This window comes from Maylandia zebra, linkage group LG15 (assembly GCF_041146795.1).
Source record: "Maylandia zebra isolate NMK-2024a linkage group LG15, Mzebra_GT3a, whole genome shotgun sequence".
NCBI classification, from domain to species: domain Eukaryota; kingdom Metazoa; phylum Chordata; class Actinopteri; order Cichliformes; family Cichlidae; genus Maylandia; species Maylandia zebra.
This window is the reverse complement of record NC_135181.1, coordinates 2337914-2356099: the sequence shown is the minus strand read 5'-3', so window position 1 is coordinate 2356099 and position 18186 is coordinate 2337914. Positions and strand designations below refer to the sequence as shown.

The following is an 18186-nucleotide window of genomic DNA, read 5'->3' as shown; positions in this document are numbered from 1 at the left end:
GCTTGGGTGATTGAAGCATGTTGTATAAAGCGCTCTGAGTCATCAGCTAGTGTAGAAAAATGCTATATAAGAACCAGCTGATCATCATAATAAAGAAAAGTGATTAAAAGTGCTGTTTAAAAACAGTCATCTAACTTTCAGTAATACAGCGATAAAAACATCTTCCCCAATGAATCGCGCAGTGACTCAGGTCTGTGAAATTTCGACATATGGTTTTAATTTGTAATTATGAAAGAGATTGTAAACTAAGGGTAGACAAAGTAAACTTTTACAGCTAACCTGCAATCAAGATGCTGGAGAAATAATGTAAAAAGTTTTTTTAGTATTCAGGGTGTTTAAGTATATACTAGAACTTTTTCTAGTTTACAACAATGCCTCAGCTGGAAAAACATTTCAGATTTAAGACAAACATTAAGAAGTTCCACATGATAATTTGTTTCTTAAGCCATTTCAGATTTTCCACCGAGGCCAAAGTCTTGTCTCTGGTTTCCTACTCAGACTGGACTGTGGCAGACCAGAAGGAAGATCTAAACAGGTTTTAAGCTTTAATTGTAATTTATGTGAATCTATATATAGTTTCTACACAGATTATACACTTTGAAGAGAAGAGAAAAGAAGAGCGTACATCTGATCCAAAAGCTCTCATTATTCAAGGCTGGCTGCTCACCACAGTCATCCCAGTTCCCTGGAACAGCTGTCATTTTCATCTCTGGGGTCAGTTTGTGTTTCGCAAACGATGACCTGCTGTTTCCTTTTGTCTGCCGCAGAAACATTTGTTAAGGTGTGACTGTGAACACCGTTCATCAAGCCATCAATACACTGCAGCTGAAGCATTTTTGGGAGGAGGGGTTAAATCTCAGCCCATACAGTGAATTTATGATCGATGTTATGAGCAGAAATTTAATTTGCCTCGAGAACCACAAGCTCATTAAAACATACAAGTCCCCCCCCCCATGTGGAAAGCAATCTTGTATATTTGGTTCATGTTGCCACACACACACACGAACACTCGTGCATTATGATTTTGTCATTGTAAGTGTGCGTCTGCTGCCTCTCTCTGGCCGCCTGTGTCCACAGTAATCTTATTGACTCCTGTTAGCGCGGCTCTGCCCCTGATATCTCCAGCTCTGCTCTCCATAACCTTATAAGTAAGTCCCTGCACAGAGTCTCTTTTGTAATCTTGATCACTCACTGCATGGATGTGTGCGTGTGGGCAGTGGTCTCCCCGGGTTGACACGCACCCACCCTTTCTCCTCCCCACCTCTCGTTCCAGTCAGGCTTTGGGTTACCATAGCAACGGTTCCCTTTCCACATGCCACAGAGTGGTAGATCATGCATCAGAAGGGATCTACCACTCTGGGAAAGCAGGGCAGAGAAGCCGTTTCTTAGTTCGCACCCTAAACTTTTCACGACGTTATCGAGCAGACGCGTCGGTTCGGTGGACGGTAAACAATCTTTAATGCATCAGTTCTCGAATGTGAGAGCAGAGCAGGCGGCTCTGTTTGAAACCTCATCACAAACGGCTGGTTGCTGTGTGTCAGCCTGCTTTAAACTTGCCTCGATAACAGACTGTGCATAAAAGATGAGCAAAGTCACTGGCCTTGTGTCACGGATAAATACAACAAAATAAAATGATACGACCGAGACAAAAACTGTGCTATTTTGTAAATAATAAACATGAATTCGCTGTTTAATTGTGTAACTTTATTAGCAGCATCCTCCTGAAATGCGCCAACAACATTGAGAGTCACATCCTCCTCTCTGCCCCTTAATGCTCTCTGGTTGCTATGGTAACGTGTGAATATTTCTTTCAAAATAAGACACACAACTACAACACGGGAAAGACCCAGGGAAACAGAGTTAACGATAAAAACCCTGAAAACCATAAATTTCACACCCGAGCCTCAACTCGCGCGGCCCGGAACCAAACGACTCGAGGACCGGTACCGGTCCGTGGCCCGGGGGTTGGGGACCACTGACCTAGATGGCAGGTTTGGCTAGCAAGCTGCTTCCATAAACAACAAACAAACACTGATATCTACTAATTAGTTTTAAGTAACACACGAACAAAGTAGAACTCAAAGTTCTTAGTCTGGTGGTAACACTGTAAGACTCATTATTTTGCTAATTATCGCCGAAAAGGCACAAACACAGCAAATTCAGTGGGCTGGATTAGCTGAGGTGACACCTGGTGCAAACTTTAAGCTTAAATAAGAATTAAATTGTATGTTATTAAAAACAACATAAGCATAAATGTAATATACAAACCAAAACAGCTGTTTGTATCAGACTGTAAATCGGGACATTTTAACATGGAGATCCAAGGGGACTGACATGTTATTGGGAGTGAGCCTCTAGTGGCCATGTGCGGAACTGCATCTGCTTTATCTTTCATCACTGGCTAATGCAGCTGAGCCCAAACCAGTGGGCGACGTCCAGATTCAGTCTTGTCTAGATTTCATGAGTGAAAACAGTGAGAGAGAGAGAAATGTTTGACATGGGCTCTCACACCTCAGCAACAGCAGTTTATCCTAGATGCACACATCTGCACACACATACATATAACCTCTACTATAGGTACGAGCTCCTCTTACATATGTGACCTCTACATTCACCTCCTCGCTCTGCTGACTGTTTGAATTTCTTTCTTCCATCCTCACTTGTTGATTTTTTCCCCTCTGTGCATCGATCTGTCATTCTATGTATAGTGGTGACTCATATCTCCAACCGAGCACGCACGCCGACGCCACAGGTAAAAAACCTGGGACATATGCTGTGGATATGAGGTGACAAACTAAGCTGAGAAAGACCAGGCAGCACTCCCAAAGCCCGTCCCCGCTCGCTGAGATCGAGCATTACATTTTACAAGCTTGGAGAAAGGCAGAGGAAAAAAAGCTCTGTGTGGTTGGAAGCAGAAAACAAGAGAAAGAAATGTATGAACAGACAAGAAAAGGTGTCTGTCTGCATTTCTATCTCTTTTTTCCTGGAGAGAAAATATCCTCTAGTCTGTCTTTTTCCGATGTCTGGTCAGCTGCTCTGCCTTTTCTGTCTGCTTCCTACGTCTTCGCCTGCCGCCTGTCTCCCTGCCTGCCTGTTTTCCAGGACGAGCGAGAGCCCTCGGCCTCCCTCCCCTCTCATGTGCCGTAAACGCATTCAACCTCCTCTGCTCTCCTGTTAAATGAGTTCCACATGGCCCTGCAGGCTGCAGTCTCCACGCGGCCAGCAGAGGCACCAAAACACACAAACACTCGCTGAATTCACACACACACACGTGGAGTGCAAAGGGTCAAAGGTTACTCCCAGCAGACCTTGAGAATGCAACCGTTTGAACGTGGCCTCTCGCTCAGTCAAAACGTGTCCCACCCCCGCCTCCCGCCTCTCCCCCGGCCTGGCTGCTGTGTGTTAAAGTCTGAGGGCAGGATGCATACTAATGGTGTCTGACTGACTGGCTGACTGACGGACTGGATTGCTGGTGGGCTGAAGTTGCTGGCAGTTTAACTGGATGTCTAACTGGCTTGTCTATCTGACGCTACAGCCGAGTGTTTAAGTGGTTGGCTGACTGACATCTGCTATAACTTGCAGGGGTGGGAGATTAAAATAAATAAAAGCAACACTCGATTACTCGGACTTGAAAAAAAGCCCTTTAAACACAACTACAAACAGGCGTTATCAGGCTGAAATCTAATCAGCACCTGTGATTTTCAAATGTTTCCTCTACGCCTATTTTGATCTTCAGTATGCGCAACGATAGGCTTCTTAGAACTCTTTTAGTCTCGTTTTAGCTTTGAGGGATATTACATCAATTTTATACTTGAAGCAGAGTTTACTTGACATGAGGAGCTCTTCTCATCCTGAGAATGCTGTTGTAAAGTATCTTCTGTGGCTCTGGAGAGAGAGAGCACTTCAAAGCATGAGAAAGTAACCCTGATTATGTCATCGGCGTTCTCTCGGTTTAGGGCAAAAGACCACACATTTTAGAACAGACGTGCTAGAAAACACGGGAACAGGCCTGTAAGAGAACTGCATGTACCAGGCAGGGAGGGTCTGACGTTATTCAAGTATTATTATTGTTTATTATTGATCTCTGGCTCTCTTCACACTCCCTGAGCCTGGTTCTGTTGGAGGTTTCTTCCTGTTAAAAGGGAGTTTTTCGTCCCCCTTGTTGCCAAGTTCTTGCTCACAGCGACTCGTCTGATTGATGGTGTTTTCTCTGTGTCACCGGAGGGTCTTTACCATATAATGTAAATCGATTTGAGGCGACAGGTGCTATATAAATAAACAACACTGAATTGAATGAACCAGTGTAAGCTGCATACATTATTGAGGATTTTGAATCCTGTGCCTTAATTCCTGTTTCATGAAGTCTTTCATTATTTTGTCTACACCTCATATGAGGCGTAATGAAAAAGTTCAGCAAACCTGTCACAAATAAAAGCTTTTTTTGGCCAGTTCAACAAAACTGTTGCTCAACATCAGAGATTTTGGAAGTTCATATTTGAGTTTGACACAGGAGCAGATCCAGTAGTACGGAGAGCAGGACTTCCTGGGTGCAATCTTAAAACAGCTTTTGAACCAAAGTTGCTGAACGTTTTAGATTTTTTAAATCACACCTACACGGCGCTGGAAGACGTATTTAGACTTGAGTAAAAGCGTCAACGCTGCAGTGCAAAAAGACCCGACAAGACAGGTGGAACCTTTCTTTTACTGAAGTACCTGGTTTGAATAAGTACACATGCATACATAATCATCACGATCTAGTTTTTACTCGGCTCCATATATTTTATATCACGTGCTTTTCTAGATTTTTCTTCCACATCAAACATAAATACTGATAATAATGAAGTTTTGCAAAAGCAGAGCAGAGAGATGATTCATTTTATATGTATTATAACATACTGACTTAGTGCAGGTTTGCCACTTTTATTTACATCTTCAGCTAATTTTAATATTGCAGCCGGCTGTTTTGAAGATAATTATAAGAATTTTACACAACATCAGGTCGTTAATTAACTTTGGGCAGCATTTCACTTGTTAGTTATGATTTAAGCCTAAAAGGCAAATTAACTCAGCTGATAAAAAAATGTCGTAAATATTTTTTTTTCTTGAATTCCTCCAAATTGTACTTAACTTTCACCTCTGCTACTGCAGCAACAGTGCGCTTCCTGTAACGGCTTATCATTTACTAGAACAGCAAACCTATGGAGAAATGTACAAGCATATGAGTTCCCACCATTTGGCGGGATTTGCAGTCCTGCTGGAATTGCTGGTAATCATTTGTCAATAGATATCTGTCAACAGACATAAAGCCGATGCTTGTTTGAAGCGATTGTGATGCACCGGTTTGCCTGCGATGAATCATTTACAAGCTGGTCAATTTTTCTATTGACTTGGATACACCCTTCATTTGCAGCTGACAGGTTAATAACGGCACAGAGCTGGTTCCAAATGAGTTAGCTCCAGAAATGATAGAACTTTGAGTTTAAAAAGAGCACTTAGACCGAGCAGAAGCTTTATAATTTAGAGCTACTGAATAATGAACCTCGTGGAGGTGGGGTGATAGGTTGCGTCGAGCACTCGGCTCCCAGCCATTGTCCTTGCATTCTTCCACGTCGAGCGGGGAGAGGCACATTTCAGGACACATCACCTCAGAGCGGAGCAGCTCTGAAAGCTCTGGGAATGGGAGATGGAAGTAATAACTGAGGGCACTAACAGCCCCAAACTCGCTCGCTCTGGCACCCGACCACCCCCACCCCGACTCTTCCCTCGTCTTTGCCTCTGGCTGTCTCTCACAGCTTTCCCGTCCCTGCTGCCTCTGACGCTCCCACCTGTCCATTCCTGCACTCGCTCCTTTCAGACACACATTAAAAAAGGAAAATTAAAAAAAAGAAATGACTTTTTTCTCCTGTGTTTCCTCCTGACATGCGCACTCCCAAATCAGCTTTCCACCCCTTTCTTTCCATCCGTCCATCTGTCCAGCTGTTCAGACGCATCACTCAGACTCTCTGTGTGTGTCCAGAGGGAGTCCAGGTTTTCAGACACTCTCTCCAAGCCCGGCTCCTTGACCATTACTACTCCATTATCAGCGGCGATGGAGGGCGCGCCGCAGACGCCTAATGTATCCATTTCCTCCTCCATTTAGGGCTCGGCAGCCCAGCGAGCTCCTGGAGTGCTCCCTGATTGGGATTGAATGTCCATTTAAACGGCCGTCCAACCACCAGGGAAGGGTGGGGGGTGTTCGGCAGGGAGGGGAGGCAAGGAATAATGGGAAATGGGGGGTGGGGGGTGCACAGGAGTAAAAATAAAGTGAGACTGTACATATGTTGCACTAGATGAGCAAAGGAGGCAAGGGGATTGCTCCCCAGCCTCTGATTTGAAGCTCAGATTTTCTTCCTTTCTTTCTCTCCCTGCCTTGCTCGCCGTGTCTCGATCACTCCTCTCTCCCCCCCCCCCCCCCCCCCCCCTTTTTATAAATTTTTTTTCTCCACAAACTTGGAAAACACTTGGTGCTGAGCCAAGTGTCAGAACTCAGCACTCAGTATTCTCAAGGTGCGCTTCTAAAAAGAGGGATTTGGAATTGAGATGATTGGAGTTGGCACATCCGTAGAGGGTGGAGGGAGAGAGGAGGAGGAGAGAGGAAGCGGGTGAGACAGAGAGAAAGAAAGAAACAGGCGGGAGATCACACACACACACACACACACACACACACACACACACACACACACACACACACACACACACACACGCACACACACACACACACTCGGAGGTGAAACAGTACCTTGTAGGAGTACTCCTCCGTTCTTTCTGAAGAGGGGACTCCCCGACCACAACGGAGGACTAGAAAGGAGAGAGGAGAGAAAACTGGTCAATCATTTGATCGCGTCGCAGCAGCCAACTAGCCCAGCCGGCTTCATCACGAGGCGGATAGCAAGGCAGGAATTTGAGCCCATAAGCCAGTGCTTCTGATTATAGTGATTAGATTCCCGGGTGTCCCACTGTTGCCATTATTCCCTGTGATTACCTCGGAGAATTACAGCCTCGACGCTGTAGTCCATGGGGGTAATTTCTCATGACAGCCCCCCACCGCCCGCCACTCGTCCATTCACACACATTAAAAAAAAAGAAAGAAAAAAGAAAGAAAGAAATCATCAGCTCGCAAACACTTAACACGCACTCATGCCAGACAGCCATGTTTAAGACCGATCTGTATACGGCGCGCGCGACACATTAAAACACACACACAGGAAAACACAAAGCCGGCGACTCGGTTTAGGTGATCATTGCACCACTAATGAGGGAGGTAATGACGGCATTTCTCACATAGACAGAGATATCTCCACTCACACATACACACAAAAGGGATGCTGCTGGATCTGTAATTTAAAGACAGAGCGTTGGGGGGGGGGGGGCTTTTCCAGGTTGAGTGGTCTTTAGCTCCCAGTCAGACGAGCTTTTCTCCCAGTCAGACGAGCCGTCTCTCAAACACAGTCAACACTGGTATCACACACACACACAGACAGGGCACAGAAAACACCTGGGGAACGCTGTGAACTTGCTTCCACTCATTTGGAGAGTTTCCTTTGTAGCACGAGTTGTGTTTTTATGTTGCTGAATGAGAGGATTCACGTCTGCACTCGTGAAGCGGTTCTCACCTCGCCAGATGCCGGGGAAAGATGGACGCACACACGCAGATATTTACTGTTCACACACGCATACAAACGCAGCGGAAGCAGCAAATTTCAGCCCCTGAGCCACCTGCTGTTGCCATGGAGAGTTGCCACATTGCGTTGCCACGGCGATAACATATTTTTCCTGTGCTAACAGCCTGTCTGTTTTCCCTAGCCCCCCCACTCCCGCCCGTCTCACCCCCATCTCTCTCTCCCTCTCTCTGTCTGTCTCTCCCCTCTTCCCCGCCTCACCTCTCTCTCTCCCTCCCTTTCTCAACAAATGGGTTTGCAGCGCGACAGCACCTGACTTATACTACATGTGTTGCCATGGTGGCGTTCCCGTTGCCAAGACAACCCCTGTGCATTTAATGCGGTGGGCGAGGGGCTAAACTCGCCGCTCCCCTCCTTCAACATCCCCTCACTCGGGAGAAAAGGGAGGAGAGAGAACTGGAGGTAGAGACCCCCTCCTCCTCCTTCCATCCAGATGCTGATGGGGTGTGAAGGAATGCACCATAGAGCTGACCTCCTACCCAGCATGCTCTGTCTCTCTCTCACACACACACACACACACACACACACACACACACACACACACACACACACACACACACACACACACACACACACACACACACCATTACATGTGTCAGACACACACACCCATTTAAAAAAAGCATGAATAGCACAGAGCTGGACTGAGACACTTAAGTGAGCAGAGTCTCTCTCTCTCTCTCACACACACACGCACACACACACACACACACACACACACACACACACACGCACCCATATTCTGGCGCACACAGCACGTGGGGGCTGGCTGCTGTGGTGTGAGTTATTATAGCCATGAAAAGGCGAGAGGTGCGAGCGACAAACAGCAGAGGACAAAGGAGCGTCACTGCACTCCAGCTACACCCCCCCTCCACCCCACCCCACAACCCTTCTCAGCCACTTCCTCCTATCTATCTCTATCACTCCCCGTGTTCATCTCCCACTTCTGTGCTGTATAGAGCGGCTTGAGACAGTCCTTGACCTTAACATAATAGACATGCTGTGCAACCATTCACGGTCATTACACTTCATAACATAATATTCTTGAGCGTGAGAGCTGTTGAGAGAGATATTGTGTTATATTGATTGGACTTGAGTTCCAGGATACATATAAAGGACAAAGCTAATGCCAGACATTGAAAGACGTAACGTAGCACCTTTTTCAGAGTGAAACGGTAGCGCTACACTTCTGATAAAACACACGCACAAAAAATCTAAAGTAATGTTTAATAATTCATCTTTGTGATAGAAGATGAGGGTGAAACTGCAATCCAACTTAAAGGCACACGATCTGCATCTGCAAGTAAAGCTCGCTTTGTTTTAATGCGAAACGAGTGAGAAACACTGACAGATCCATCGCCATAACAACCACTGACTCTGTGCATATAGTGAAGAATGGCTTATTTAGTTCAAAGCCCTTGTTGATTCGTAACTTTACCCTGAGTTGCCTGTTTTTTCAGGTCAAAAACACTAAAAAGATAAGGTGTCATCTTCCTCTCTGCAAAGTGAAGTCAATATGCCTTAAACCTGTAATAAAAGGTTGTAAAACTTGTTGTTCAGTGGACCAGCTTGGTGTCTCTGCTGGGCTTAATTTGGCCCCTGAGCCTTATTTTTGATTTACAGCGTGGAAAGCTTGTAATGTAAACGTTGCTTACGGGTATGTTACATGTTGTTCCACAGAACAAGATTGTGATGTCAAGGTGATAGTGCCATCTTTTATATACAGTCTTTTTAACAAGAAAAAAAGTGCCATTTATGACCATTTTTTTCTGTCTGCTTGTTCTTCTGCTGCTATGAACGGAAATATTAATAATTCTTGACCTCTGAACTCTTTCATTTCACACCAGTCTGTTTAAACACTAATAATAAATTCTTTCCAAAGTGCTTATATTGAGTAAAGCTTTAGTTTTTAGTCTTTATGAACTTTTTGATCCAGCAGGTCCAGAGTGGAGAGCATGCTGTGATTGTGCATTTACATTCAACTGCTGTCTAAAGCACACCAACAACTTGTCTATTATTATAACAAATATTCATGTTGTTGAATCAGAGGTCAGAACTGGAGGGAAACGTATAAATCTCATCATTTCCTCTCACCAGTAATAAGTGAATTCTCTTTAACTTCATACTGAAAACTCGGAGAATCACAATAACCTGTTGAATTGTCTCATTTATTCTTCACAACACCGCGTCCACTGTGTTCTGGTGTCTTCTTGTGCTGCAGTACCCTGATTTATATCACTCAAATCTCTTTGAGTTTTTCCAGTAACTGTCAGAGAAAACAAAGCGCTCACAGGCATCAGCTTACATCGAAACTGGGATTAAGCAATGAAATAACTGGACATACACAGACACGGGGGGATGCTCTTCAGGTGCAGCGTCTCAGTGGACCTGCAGCTCGGCTCAAACCGAGAAACACACTCTCATCTCCTGCTGTGTGCCACGACGCAAATGAACAACTACCCCTCCACACTCCGACCTCTCCCTGCACCCCTCCGCCCTCCCGTGCATGTTCCAAATCCAGCCTCCAATTTGTTCCACTTCCACATACCTCATTGTTCAAAATGACACTTTTACATTTTACGGTGAACCAATTATTCTGTCTTACACAGTCCACTGGCTCTGCAAGCCAACCTACCCGGATCAACCGTGGAGCGGGTTGTAGGGCTGGCAGTGGCTGTGTAGTCGCAGAGAGACAAAAAATAGAAGGAGCGGATAAATGAAACAATAATAATGAAAAATATTTAAAAAATAAAGCAACTCATAGCAGCTCTCTCTGACGTATCAGTCGGGATGGGCAAAGGTGCTGGAAACTGAGAGGATGGAGGAAGGAGGTGAGGTCAGGAGAGGAGAGAGACGTGGAGGAAACGACACAGGTGGATGCCGCCGCACTGTGGAGGGATGTGTGTGTGTTTGGGGGGAGGCTGCGAGAAGTCGGAGAATAAAGTGAATGTAGACAAAGGGGAATTTAATTGAATGATAAAGTGATGGAGAGAGAGTGAAAAGAGTGGAGAGGGAGAGAGAGGGAATAAATCACAGCAGGGATAAATAAAGAAGATGGAGTACTGGGTGCCCCACTAGTTGTAATGCATGCCTGAGGATGAGCAGGAGGGTGTGTGGGATATTAAAAGAGGAGACAAGAGAGCGAGATGAGTGGAACAGAGGCACAGTAGGAGCAGAGGAAAGGCAAAACAAGGGGGGAGGAAAGAGTGAGGTGGAGGGGGGGAGAAAAAAGGCTTTTTACCTGTGATGTGCCTGAGGGGGGAGGGAGATAGGAGGAGGGACAGAAGTGTTGTTGCATCAAAAGAGCATGCAAAAAGATTTAAGGAAAGGATGGTGCAGGTCAGGTATATAACGCCTGGAGAGAGTGGGTGTGAAGAGTAACAGATGGAGGGAGAGGATGGAGAGAGTAAGCAAGCAGACGAGAGTGCAGGCTTTATGTTATATGTGGATGCTGGCACCGAAGTCCCCATTTCATTTGCTCTTTATTTGCTTCTCGGAGATCCACTTACATCAGATAAATACTACGAGAATGAACTTATCTCTCTCCGGATAATTTACCCAGAGAACTTTCTTTTTCATTCCACGAGTAAACAGCCACGGCTCCCTCCTTAGAAAACTGTGAAACAAAAGAGCGAACCCACCGAGTGGCACGCACATTCATAAAAAGCTCCCGTTTCCAGCCTTTCATTGCAGAGTATCCACGACTTTTTTAGAAAGAGTCAAACAAAGAGAGAGGTTGAGGTGCTGTGTGGAATTAGGAAACAGAAAAACTAATAAACAGTCGACACCAAAGACTTTAGAGATTGTTAATGTTTAAGTTCAAATAGTTTATTTGCTCATCTTTTGATTGTGGCCACTGTGTGAGGTGGTTTCCATTGTTTGTGCGGCTGAAAGCTGTGCTGACTTTTCCCAAGCAATTAGCCACGGGGACAAAGACTCAGACAGGGCACTAAACTAATCCTGTGACACAGCAAAATCGAATATTTCTAGTTGACTAAATGCATTTTATCCCTGAGTTTCATATTTTAGAGATGACTGATTTCTCCTCTGTGGTTAGTAGGGCAGGAAGTAGTACAGTAAAGCTGTTTGAGTTTAGGAAAAACAATAACAACGATTAGTGTGATTGCTACTCTAATCTCAATTATAACATAATTATTCAAAAACTTGACAAACTTAAACACTAGACTCACTTTTGATGTCTTCAGCTGCAATAAGGAGTCAATGAATTTGAGCTGGTAGGTGCAACACTTGATTACCATATTTTTCAGATTATAAGGCGCATTAAGTGAAACAAAACAGTCAGATAAGTCGACTCATTCTTCTTGCTTCCTCCACTTCCGTAACATTGATTCATTAATGTTGAATTCTCTGCAGCTGCTCTATTCACATGTTGTTGCAGTATATTAATGACTAACCTCGTATTGTGGATGGATTATCTCAGTTGTTCTCCTGAAGTTTGGTCCGTTTACAGCATCCTGCCATGCGATTGCATTTGTCTCTAACCATCAGGAACCCTCACGTTAACTTTTATCGAGTGGAAAAAAGTTAGCATTCATCCTCCAGCTTCACTGTGCTTATTATGCTAACATAGCTGTGTCGCTAGCGATCACATAGCACATCATTATATACCAGCTAGCCCAACTTCAGTAACCCTACAAACGTCACTGCTGTTTAGTTTCCTGTCTTCATTTGGAAGTGGTAGCAGAGCTGTACGTTTAAATGTTTTCAGAAATCTCTCAGTCATGCTCAGAACATGCTATATCATGCGAGCTAACTTCCTGCTAACTTCTAACTCTGTTATATGTAATAACTTCTGTTTTCATGGATGCCTGGATGTTAAACTTCATTGTTACACCTGGTAAAGCAGCAACGCTGATCATTTTGTTAAAGATGAAAGAATTTAGACCGTTTTTAACTCTCAGTGTTAGTTTGACTTTGGGACCTGAAGGAGACGGAGTTTAGGACCCTGATTACTCCGCGAGGCTCCTGACTACAGTAGCCGTAATGCTGTGCGGTGCGGCTTCGTAGCTTAGCAAAGTCGTACTAAAAAAACATTTGTTTTACAGATTTTTGAGCGCCGTGTAGCACATAAAATCGGTTCGATATTTTAGCTCAAATATGAACATCAGCCGATATCAGTGTTGCTCCAACATTAGGCACATTAAACCTAAAATAAGTTCCGCTGTTATCCCGTTATATTAAGATCATTTGACTTATCATTTAAGCTGTTTTGTTTGGTATATTAAATATACTGTGCTTCACTACTTTAAGTAAAGGAACTCATATGTTATGGCGTAGAAAACGTAAATAATATCACAGCAGCAAAGACTGGAACAGAAATAAAGACAGAATGAAGAGAGATGCTGAAAAAAGCAGAGTTAAACACTTTAAGCATGTGCGGGACTCAGGATGACATTTCTGGAACACCGCTGAATTTCATTCATACCTAAGAGACAATTCAACACGACAAGTACATGATACCTTTGAACAGGTGGCTGCCACAAATTCTCTTGAACGTGTTCATTTCTCTAAAGTCTCTTCAGAGAGGCAAGCATGACGAGAGTCTGGCAGCATCCCCTCCCTGTCGACGGGTTTATCAATTAACCGGCCGAGATTCACTCAGTCAGTGGATAAGAGGGTCCGTCTTACCTGTGGTGAAATGTCTGCGGTAGGGTGGGTGGGGAGGTGGAGGGGGTGGTCAGGCTGGGTGAGTAGGGATGGTACGGCGTCTTCTTCAGAGCCTGGATCAGGTTGTGCCTGTACTCTGGATCTATGGACCACAAAGAGCCTTTGCCTATGCTCTGCAAGACAGCAAGAAAAAACGAAGAGGAGAAAGTTGTTATTGAAGAACAATGACTGCAGCCCAAAGCTCAACTTCAGCCTTTCACAGGATTCCTATTTACCAAACCACGTGCACACACAGCCATCCTGCATTCCCAAGGAAGATAAAACTCAGAGGAACGAGAAGTAAAACATCCTCAAAGCCACCTTGCTCCGCATTTTCCTGTCCGTCTTTATTTAAAAAAGAAATCATGAAGCTTCTTTCTGATGAGGACGTAGGCAAACTCTTTAACTTTCTCCATTCCAGATGGTGCGTATTTTTAGATCAAAGCGGCTCCCCCCCTCACCTAATGAAGCTGTCGGCCCCCCAACCTGAGTGAAGCCAGCCTATAGATTATAGAGAAGGGTGCCATGAAAATAGACTGTCTCTGTCTCTCAGAGCCTTCAGCATGCTTTCATCTGCCTTGTCATCTGAATTTGGAAAAACTGGGTGGGTGGGGGTAGAGACAGAGGCAGAGATTGGGGAGGAACGCACAAAACAAAAATTTAAGGTGTCGTCCTCAACTCAGTTTATAGTGCTCTGTGATATTAAAAAAAGGTACAGGCTATGGGTGGGAAGACGACGGGACTCCGGGCTTCTGATTTTCAGTCGATATGAAAGGAAATCAAGGATGCAGGCTTTATTTTAGAAGTGGGGGGGAACCAATCAGTAAACACCTGGAGAAACAAGCACCAGACATAAAACTGGTTTAAGCCACTACTGCCAAATAGTTTTCCCTGTTAGTGATGGCACTTTGAGGAAATGTCTCTAAGAGGATAATGTATCAGAAACAAGTGTTGGAGCCGCTCTGCTGGACAAACTATGAGATGATGCAGTTTCTACAACACCCCAGCATCTTTTCCCCGCCCCTTTTTAATGTCCACTCCTGACAATCTCCTAATTCTAGCCCAGGAATCTATAAAGAGGGAAATATCACAGTTATGCAGACGAATATTAATTAAGGATTGAATAATCACCATATTGCTACATTAGAGGGTCAACCTCTTATCTGTAGTGGTACACAAACCACTATGCAAATCACCCCAGTTTAGGGTATTGATAAAACCTCTAATTAATATATTCAACAAAGATTTGTCTATCAAAGAAGATTTTACTAATATGTGAATATTTAAATCAGGAGGAAATGACAGGATGTCGGCTGGAGTTGGATATTTGGTTGTAGCACCCGATCAAATCTGCAGATAACACATGAAAGAAGCAGCTGCAAATAGTGGCTAATGCCTCTGCACTTAACTGGAAAAGTGTACAGAGCTCTCTTAAGTTTCAGTCTTTTTTCCCTCCTTTGTCAGAAGAAATTCGACGAGAAAGCTTTTCCTCTCAGGTTCCTGATCAGGCCTACATGTGAAACGTATGTATTTTTTACACTTCACATAATGAAAACATTTATTTGAAAAACAGGACTCAAAGGCGAGGGAGCGATGAACTAAATTTCCTGCGATGCTGTATGACCTGCTTTCCTACAGCTCTGCTCCGGTTAAACATTAGAGCAGCAGGTCACATATACACTAACCAAAAAACACCAATATCTGATGTCTTGCAGCACAGGTTCAAAACTTCACAATCACGTCTGATATCCAACTTTATCCTTCAGGCTCCATCATCTCCACCGAGCGGTGACCGTGCAGAACCTCTTGTGTTTCTCTGCGTGGCTCTTCATCCTTAGATGTCCACAGAGTCAAAAACTGTGCTACGGGCTGCTGCAGCTCCCGACCTTGTAAGAATGCAAGAAGCTAATAGGATGTGTGCGCACTGTTGATTTGTGTCCCCCCGTCTGGATCTTTGCATTAGTATGTCAGTCGTGTTGAACACAGGCCATATGTGCCTTGTTCTGCTCTGTGTGTGTGAGAATGTGTGTATGACGAGTTCCCTGGGGAGTGTGATATTACCCAGCGTGGTGTGCTCCTGGGAGTGCTTCTATTACTGCCAGCAACGCCTCTCCTGGAGAGCATGATATTACACACACATACACTCGCTCCCACAGAGGTGACCCCCACTGGGCCAAATTTCCCCTTGCACCTCCAGCTCGCCTGCGTTTGTATATATACCTCTATGTATGTGTGTGAGTGTGTGTGTCTACTGTCTGCCAGCCGATTGAATCAATGCTCTCTCCAGAATCTCTGTCTGCTGGGGCTCCCGCCGCTGCCAACCAGCCAGCGAGCCAATCAAAATGCTTAATCTGTAGCCTATCTGTCGATAGGCCAATCACAGGGCGCATCTCACAGGAAGGGCCCGCCACCTGGGTTAGAACAGTCGCCTTGGCAACAAGCATCATAATCTTGGAAGCTGGAGAAGGTGAAAAGGACTTTTTTTTGTTGTTTTTTAACAAATCTGCAAAGAAAGGGGGTTACATTTTGTGAATTTTCAGATCTGATACCACACAGATTAAAAAAATATTCCAATCTAGAAATTTCATGCGTTTCCTCTCTCCTACATTTTTTAAACACTTGAGTGCACGGCTGAAACAAGGGTGCGTCACCCGCTGTTTCCAAATTGTGCTGTCCTATCAGTTCATCCACAGGTGGAGGGTACAGAGGGGTTTGCATCCCCTTTCTGGTACTTTACTCATGACCTCCTGAATGCATCATTGTGAAAACATGAAATAATACTCTAAAATTCACTGAAAGCTAAATTTAGATGTCAAATTTGAATGTTGTTTGTTATTAATTCCCACTCGTGTACCACAGTGGTTTGGTGTACGGCCTGCATTCTCTAACTCATTTAACGCTGCAAAAATAACCTTAAAACAGGATGTGTGACACGCTGTTCTTTGAGTCTTCCTCTCATTAGAATAAACCAAATCTACAGTTGTCACCCTCCTGCATTTCTTTCAGCTCCATTAACTTGTACTGAAAATTTGTGCTTCAGCAAAGCTGCCAAATTATTAGAGGGCGGCCACATTTCCTAATCCAGATGTATGGAGGCAGGAGGCGTGTGCACAAGGTGAACCATTAGGACTGAATTTACAACCAGCGTTCAAGTAGTTTGGTGTTTATTTTCAACAGAGTTTTACACAAACTGCAACCTGCCTGGGACGCATCAGGATGTGAGTAAAAGACAAAAAGGGGAAGAAGGGGGAGACAAAGGCGGGGAGACAGAGTGCGAGAGGGATGACTGTGTGTTGCTAACATCTGTTTCCTGTGTTATATAAGCTGTGGGGGCTGGTCTCACTTCGAAATGGGAGATATTTTAAAAAAAGTAGCATACACTCCTCACTACATGACGAAACATCACACATATCCTGACATAACCTACACTACACTTTAGTGTTCCCCTCATTTTAGATTAAATCTATGAGCTTTGTTCACATGAACGCTGAGCCTTCAGATCTCATCACTTTCAACAGGTTGTATTGTGACTGCTTACGCTGATTCTTCCACATCCACGGCGACACGTTCATTATACATTCACTTTGGCACTGTTTCACTGCTGTCCGTGCTGCTGTGCTTGAGAATGCTTAGAAAACAAAGTCAGCAATGCCGGTAATTTGCTGTCTGCAGTAAATTTGTTTTCATCTGGAAAATGGTCAGGTAATGGCAGCAGGGGCGTGTGCCACATCCCCCCCGATAGTGAAAATGCATTCCCAGAGTGTTCAAACTAAAATGGGGTCAGCAGTGTTTTTCCAAAGATGCCGTATGCTACACTTTACAATAAACAAACGATATCTGTGAGCTCATGATGTAATTCAGGATGTTATACTTCTCTGAAGGTGATGCTGCTGCTAATCAGACACAGCTTTGCATGATCCACAGTTCAAAACATCTTTTTTGGACTCATGAATAATGATCTGCTGCCTCAATCAAGCTGTTTTAGCTGCCTTTGAGCCTTTCCTTGTGATTGGCTGCCCCTTACAAACCAAAGGTTTGAACAGGAGGTGAGTTATCTGCTCTCAGCGACATCATCCAGAGTCACGAGCACAAAAACACTGTGTGTGATGTACGCTGACCTCGTGTTTGGAATCTTCTCATCAAGTACAGCAGCGCTTCCATTTTCCTGAAATGTCAATAAAGCTCATCTTATCTCATCTAAACAGCAGAAGGCAAAGAAAGGTATATAATAAGCCACTTTTAAAGTTTTCCCATAGAAACAACAGAAACAATACATTCATCCAACTAATACGTAACGTCTGAGTATATTTAAAGTGATCTGATGTTCCTCAGTGCCACAGCTGTACGTTAATCTCGCATTAACGTACAGCATCGGCTCATTTTCCAGTCAATCCCATAGACATCATCATAGCTGTAAGAACCCACTGGCACTAAACTTCCGTCTTCATGCTCAGCTGAAAATAGTACCCAGCGACGTCCTCCCGTCTGACTAATGTTTGCTAAAACTAAAGTCTACAGCTGTTTACAGAACTTACCTAACAGTTTTAAAGGTTAAGCTCGTCATTAGAATGAAATGGGCTCTGGCGCTCAGTGTCACGGGTCTGAGGAGTCAGAAAGCAGCCAGGAGTTTTAGATTTGTGTCCAAACTGCAAACAAAACGTGTCCTGTGACTATTCCTCAGCACAGCTGTATATCCTCAACTATAATTACAGCTTTAAACAGTTTTATCATCATTAATAATGGCATCCATACACCACGGAGACCCATTTCAGCAGTTTGCAGTGGCTATTATGAGAAGAGA

At 44.3% G+C, this 18186-nt stretch overlaps 1 protein-coding gene across 1 annotated transcript in view; it reads right to left on the bottom strand.

Moving 5' to 3' along the window:
* The window catches only part of ches1 (checkpoint suppressor 1), a 62897-nt gene that overhangs the window by 7274 nt on the left and 37437 nt on the right, over positions 1–18186 (bottom strand). Inside the window, exons 3-4 of the mRNA XM_004542246.4 lie at positions 13368–13519; positions 6779–6837 (exon numbers count right to left, since the gene is read on the bottom strand). Coding sequence (XP_004542303.1) covers positions 6779–6837; positions 13368–13519 — 211 coding nt within the window. The remainder of the gene's footprint in view (positions 1–6778; positions 6838–13367; positions 13520–18186) is intronic.